Genomic DNA, 7,213 nt, shown 5'->3' with positions numbered 1-7,213 from the left:
GGCAGAGCACAGCTTACCTCTGTCCTCATTGCTTGGCTTGTTCCCCAGGGTCTTGTTAGGACCAACATAATTGTTCTGTGTTCTGTCCCTATCAAGCCAGCTTCTTAGGGGCTGAGGGCACCGCATTTCCTGCCCAGGTTTTCCCTCCACACCTGTGGTGCCAATGTCTCTAGGATTCTTTGGGGACCCCTTGAAAAGCATGGTTTGGTGGAATTCCCTTGACACTATCAGACCTGCTCAAACCCTGAGATAGCTTTGTGGCTTCCTACCACTCACTGAGGGCAATAGACCCTTTGCATATATTATCTATTAACTTTTTTTGGGGGGGGCGAAGGACACAAAGTCTGTAGCAGGTATGATTTTTGTTTTGTCCATATGTGTTCAGGCATGCAACATTTTCATATCATTCAATGGGGTGGGAATGGAGTCCCATGAAGGAAGGCTCCACTATTCCTCTTAGCCTGATCTCATTCTTTTGAAAGCTGCTTCCCGGATTCACTTCTAAAGCAACAGCAGTTGGCTCTTTTCTCTCCTTGAAGGGTGCACCCCAACTTCATGTGGGGTTAGGTTCCCACTGACTATTTTTGCCTATAACCACTCCCGGTCTCCCTTTCCCTTCTAAACCATGTTTTTCTGAGGCTCCAGTTTTCTGGCTGGAGTCCTTCCATATCTCCTACAAGCTTGCCGAGCTCTCTGTGTTCATCCCAAGCCCCTTCTCCAGGACCCATTCCCCTGGCTCTGGGCCCTCTGTAAACTTGACCTATGGGCGTTTTCCGTGGCTGCTTGCACTCACTCCTGCAGTTTCTCACGCACGCGCAGTCTTGGGGCTGAGCTTTCTCTGCTGTCCCAGCACTATTCATCAGGGACTCGGGGTCTAGAGCTGACAGGAGAGGGGCTGTTGCTGAGGTGGACAGGCCAGCCTTCGGAACTGCTCTCATGTCTTCCTAGTGAAACACAGGAGCTTTCGGCTGGATGTGCCATGACTTGAACACTGTGTGTCCTGCTCAAAACCACAGTGGAGCTTAACCCTATATGAACTGGTGAGAGTACCCCAAGAATGCCTAACATACATGAGGTCCTGGGTTCCAGCTCTAGTGTTAGAGAGGGGAGAGGTAAGGGCTGGGGGAGGGAGGAGGGAGGGATAGATTGGAGAGACAGCTCAGTGGGTAAGAATTTCCAGCTCTTGCAGAGGATCTGAATTCAGTTCCCAGCTCCCACATCTGGTGGCTCACAACTGCCTGTGAACACTGCTCTGCACTTGGAGAGCACTGCATACACATGCACAAGCTCTGCCCCTGCAGACAAACACACAGACACAGATGTGAAAATAAAACAACTTTTTGTTTTTTTGTTTTTCGAGGCAGAGTTTTCTATGTAGCCGTGGATCTGCCTGCCTCTGCCTCCAGAGTGCAGCACAAGTCTTTTTTTAAAAAGAAAGAAAGAAAGGAAGAAAGAAAGAAAGGAAGGAAGAAGGAAAGAAAGGGTGAAAGAGAGAAAGAAAGGATGAAAGGAAGAAAGAAAAAAGGCATTAAGCCGAGCAGTGGTGCACATTCCTTTAATCCCAGCACTTGGGAGGCAGAGGCAGGCGAATTTCTGAGTTCGAGGCCAGCCTGGTCTACAGAGTGAGTTCCAGGACAACCAGAGCTGTGAAGAGAAACCTTGTCTCGAAAAAAAAAGAAAAAGAAAAAGAAAGGCATTATTAATGAGCAGCTAGACTTGGCAGGGCACCAGCACTGAGATCTGGAGACCTGCCCGCACTGCGTGGAGACACCAACAGTTGAAGAGAATCTAAAGAGCATGCTAGGGGCCTGACCTTTCAGCACTTTCATGAATTTTAATTTTGTTGCATGCTTTGATGTAGTGAAACACCGAATTGCTTGTCTTGAAACCATTCCCTCTGAGTTTTGGACCTTCAGGCGTCAGCCCGAGTCTGAGCCGCAGCTCCTCCTAGTGGCCTCAGTGAGAAGTACAGCACAGAGCATTGCTTCAACCTCCCAAGGTGCCTATTCCCTCCTATGGGCTCCCTCTTCTTTTTCATCTTCCTTCCCCTCTCCCCTTCTTCCCTCTTACGTCTACTTATTTCTCCTTTCTCCATTGTTTCCCTATTCCTCTTCTCACTCTTGTCCCCCGCTTCCCTCCCCTTTTCCTGTGCAGCTGATGAACCCAAGAAAGCCTCCATGCCAGGCAAACAGTCTTCCACGGAATACACACCCCTAGCTACAATTGTTTCCGAATTAGTCACGTTTTTATGAAGTCCGGGTTCAAGGCATATGTCAGTGTGCTCATGTCCTGTTGTAGACATCCCTGCTAGCTGCTACTCTGTGAGACATGTCAGTGTGTTCATGTCCTGTTGTAGACATCCCTTCTGGCTGCTACTCTGTGAGACAGGATATCACTATGCCGCTCGGGCTGGTCTGACCTGACTATTCTCCTGCCTCAACCTCCTTGGCTGTGGAATGACAGCCGTGCCACCGTGGCAGGGTTGCTTGATTATGTTTTGTTGTAGGTAGGGTCTGGCTATGTAGCTTAGGCTGCCTTAGAACTCTCCACATCCCCGCCTTAAGCCATTTCAGGGCTTAGAAGACTTGCGGGGACATCCATTTCTGGCTTCAGAGACCATAGTTAATGTTTCTCTTTCTGTCTGGTTGGGTCCATTTAGTTGCTTAGTTTGCTTTCTAATGCTGTGATTAGGACATCATGACCTAAAGGAACTTGGGGAGAAAAGGATTCATTTGGTTTACACATCCTGAATCACACTTAAAAGGAGGAACGTGGAGGTAGGAGCTCATGGAGAGGTCATGGGGGAGCGCTGCTTACTAGCTTGTTCCCCATGGTGTGCTCAGCCTGCTTTCTTCTTATAGCACCCAGGACCACCAGCCCAGGATTGGTATGGTCCTCCCACATCAATCATCAATTAAGAAATGCCCCCCACAGGCTTGTGCATCTTATGGATGCATATTCTCAACTGTGGTTCCTTCCTCTCAGATGACCCTGGCTGTGTCAAGTTAACAGAAACTAACCAGGACCATGTGCCTTGTGTCTTTTCACCCAAGGAACTCCACTCTCCTTGCTCTTTCATTACATCGAGTATTTGAGAACACTAGGCAAAGGTGTTTACCATCAAGGCTGACTTGATATTGATCCCTGGAATCAACATAGTGGGAAGAAAGAACTGACTACCTCAAGTTGTCCTCTGGCCACAGACTAAATAAATAAAGTGATAAGTAATTTAAAAACAAGTCTATTTAGGGTTTTGCCAAGGACTAGCCTTGGCTTGGAAAGGGGTTCTGAGGAAGAGTGTCTGAAAGTGGTAAAACAAATGACTCAAAGTCAAATTGTGGGTCCAAGCTGGCGGGCTATGTTCTGCTCAGGATAGCCTTCCAGCCTGCTTTCTCTGGAGATCTCCAGACAGCTCTCTTTCTTATGCTCTGCTAGAGACAGTTCTCCAAGCAGTTCTTTCTGGATAGCTCTTCTGCTATTTTATTTTATTTTATTTTACATATCAATGTAGTAATTTATTCCAGGTTTCTTTCTGATTATCCTATGAATCAGCATTCCATGGACCCCAACCCCTTAATTCCTAAGAGACAGAAAGCACACATTTTCTTTTAACATAGCAAAAGAATTCAGAGATCTGTCTGCCTCTGTTAAGCACAGAGGATAAGATAGCTAGGTGGGACCCAGTCCTGAAATTACCATTTCTATCACACCTGGGCCTAACCTTGTTTTGTCCCAGGCCCACCCTGAACTGCAATCACGAAATCTCTTTATTTCCCTAACTCCCTAAATCTCTTTATTTCCTTCCTTAGTATCTTTCTGACAAGTTGGCTCCTAGTGAAGCTGCTTCTGTTCCTTTAGATCTATGAAGCCTCTTATACAATTCATACTGCATCCTTATATTTTGCATAGTTGAGAAATTATATATTTTTGAACTCATGTTTTTAGAGTTCTTTCCCACAGCCTTAACAGCTGTCCTGAAGGTCTTAGTGTTCACTATTTTGCTGAGACATTAGCCACACCTTTGCCTCCCAGACTCCTATTGCCTCTGATCATCATGGAGACAAGTGAATAAAGGTTTGTCTACTCCAGACAGGCACTGACCACAGACTAAAGAAATTAATCTACCCAGTATGGCTTAGAGAACCAGTGAGTTCATTAGGGTGACTCAAAGGGAGCTACCAAAGCTTATCATAGGATGGGTGACAACTCACAAAAGCAGCACAAGTTGCAGGCAGCTCCACCCCAGAGTCTCTACCTCGAGGTTCTTACTGGTTTATACCCTTGGGGGAGGGGCCTTGTAAATCCTGTAAATTTGAGGAGTTTCCTGAGACTTGTAAGTTTTATTTATTTTCTGAGTGATACGAGCCTTCATCCTTCCTCTAGAAAGTAATGTTCCAGTTTGGAGGAAATTACCAGATAACAGTCCCTCCCAGGCTGTGCAAAAATGTTCAGTCTTGGAGCAAAGTCAGGTTGGCTATAGGTAGCTGTTTCTGTTCACTTTCTGTTCCTATAACAATGCCATAGACTGATAAGTTAGAAGGAAAAGAGGTTTATTTTTGTTCGTGGTTTGCGAGACTGAAGAACCTAATCTATCTTTATTTATTTATATTTTTAGAAATAATCTCATGTAGCCTCGGTTAGGTTCAATTCAATAAGTCCCTTGACTTATTCATTCAATAAGAATGACTTTGAATTACCTTTTTTGGTTTGGTTTTGTTCTTTTGAGATAGGATTTCTTTGTGTAACTCTGGTTGTCCTGGAACTCCCTCTATTAACCAGGGTGGCCTTAAATTCACAGAATCTGTCTCTCAAGTGCTGGGATCCACCACCTGGACCTACTTGAATTATTTTTAAATTTGTATTTGTCATTATTTTTTCTACTTTTCATGTGTGTGTGTGTATGTTTTTGTGTGTGTGGGTGCATGTACACGTGGAGGCCTGAGGCTGAAGTCATCTTATCCTTTGAGTCAGGGTCTCTCAGTAAAACTCAGAGACTGACGTGGCTAGTCTAGCTGGCCACCCTACCTGGGGATCCTGTCTGTGCCTTTGGAGGCTGATATTGCACGTGGCTCTGGGAATCTGAACCCATGTCTCTGGCTTGTGTGGCAGGCATGTAAGGGCGGCAGCCGTCTCTGAAGGCCAAATGTGAAATCCTGATCCTCCTTCCTCTATCTCCCCAACGATAGGTGTGCTCCACCATGCCCAGTCTAGAAAACCTGCCCTTTTATTTAAATAATTTACAAAACACTTATTTATATGTCTCTCTGTATATGTCATATGTATGTGGGTATCCAAGGAGGCCAGAAGAGGGCATTGGATCTCCTTAAGCTGGAGTTACAGGCAGCTGTGAGCTGTGAGATGTGGGTGCTGGGAACCAAACTTAGGTTTTCTGGAAGGGCAGCAAGTGCTCTAAACAATGGAGCCATCTGCCCTTCCCCTTATTTTAGCTGGGCAGTGGTGGCACACGCCTTTAATCCCAGCACATAGGAGGCAGAGGCAGGTGGATTTCTGAGTTCAAGGCTAACCTAGTCTACAGAGTGAATTCCAGGGCAGCCAGGGCTACATAGAGAAACCCTCTCTCAAAAAACCAACATATATACATACACACACACATATATATGTATATATATGTATAGATGTATATAGATATATGTATATGTATACACATATACACACATACATATATATGTATATACAATATATATATATATATATATATATATATATATATATATATATATATATTTGTGTATATATTTGGAGGCAAGGTCTTGTTATGTATCCCATGCTGGCTGAAAACTTGATGTAACCTTCTTGCCTTGGCCTCCCTTGCGCTAGTGCAGGGATGATAGGCATCCACCCAAAGCTGGGGTATAACTTAGTTTTCTACAGATTCACACAGAAGTGAGAAGTGCATCCTGGAGGAGGCAGCTGTCCAGTTGCCTTGAACCTTGCATGCGTCCAGCTATAAAGGAGGCTCCTAGGGAAAACCAGGATCTCAGGACATCTTCACTTTGCCCTGAAGTCAGACCTGCCCATGACCTTGACCAAGGACATTCGAACTTCTCTGTTTCTCAAGCTGTAGATGAGGGGGTTGAGAGTGGGGGTGATGAGGCTGTAGAAGAGAGACACCACATTGTCCTGTTGTGGGCTGTGGTAGCTGCCTGGGACCATGTACATGAATACGGCTGCCCCGTAAAAGAGACCCACTACAGCCACATGTGAGGAGCACGTGGTGAAAGCCTTGTGTCTAGCTTCAGCTGAGCGCATGAGCAGTACAGCTCCCAGAACGTGGCCATAGGAGGTGAAGATGAGAGACAGGGGCAGCAGTAAGATCAGCACCCCAGAGATGGAGAGCGCCAACTCATAGGCTGATGTGTCTGCACATGACAGCTTGAGGAGAGCTGGCAGCTCACAGAAGAAGTGGTCCACAGTGTGTGAGGCACAGTAGGGGAACTGCAGGGTGATGGAGGTCTGAATGGAGGCCACCAAGGCACCTGAGAACCAAGATGTGCCCACCATCACCAGACACACTTGGCTTCTCATGAGCACCTGGTAATGCAGGGGGTGGCATACGGCCACATAGCGGTCATAAGACATGAGGGACAGAAGGACACCCTCAGAGACGCCCATGAACATGAGGAAGAACATCTGGGTGGCGCATCCTCCAAAACTTATGACATTCTCTCCTTGCAGAAAATCAGCCACCATTTTGGGGATGGTAACCAGTGGGAAGCCGACATCCAGAAGTGAGAGTTGGCTAAGCAGGAAGTACATGGGTGTGTGGAGCCTGGAGTCTGTGGCAATCAGAAAAATCAGGATGGTGTTGCCTAGCAGGCCTATAATAAACATGGTGGCCACGAGGAAGAGCAGGACAAGATGGGGCCCTGTGTAGCTGAAGAGCCCCACAAGGATGAAATCGGAGGTTGCTGACACATTTGAAGTCCCCATCCTCCAGGTGCATTACTGTCTACAGAAGATTTGGTAAAGGGTCCCACTGGGATAATTTTACATCACACCGCAACTGTTTGGTGGCCTCCTGGAGTCTCACAAGTGGATAAACGCTTATGAGTGAATCCAGGCTCCGCCCAGTGAGGGGCTAGAGGAGGAGCTGGAGGCGTGGCCCTCAGGGAGGGTCCCTGCCCGAAATCCTCCAGCTATCAGAGCATGGAGAATTCTATCCAGGTGTTCTGCTTCTGTTATCTCTCAGGCA

General features: G+C 46.6%; 1 protein-coding gene across 1 annotated transcript; it reads right to left on the bottom strand.

Moving 5' to 3' along the window:
- Positions 1 to 6,009: 6,009 nt before the first annotated feature.
- On the bottom strand, positions 6,010 to 6,951 carry LOC116067826 (olfactory receptor 2Z1). The gene has a single exon (XM_031336860.1). It carries the CDS (start codon positions 6,949 to 6,951, stop codon positions 6,010 to 6,012), a length of 942 nt encoding a protein of 313 aa, XP_031192720.1.
- Positions 6,952 to 7,213: the final 262 nt, after the last annotated feature.

The sequence above is a fragment of the Mastomys coucha genome, unplaced genomic scaffold (genome assembly GCF_008632895.1).
Source record: "Mastomys coucha isolate ucsf_1 unplaced genomic scaffold, UCSF_Mcou_1 pScaffold22, whole genome shotgun sequence".
NCBI classification, from domain to species: Eukaryota; Metazoa; Chordata; class Mammalia; order Rodentia; family Muridae; genus Mastomys; species Mastomys coucha.
This window is presented reverse-complemented; position numbering and strand designations above follow the sequence as displayed.

Excerpts from the sequence above, each read along its gene's own strand:
- LOC116067826 (XM_031336860.1), bottom strand. The coding sequence starts at position 6,951 with ATGGGGACTTCAAATGTGTCAGCAACCTCCGATTTCATCCTTGTGGGG.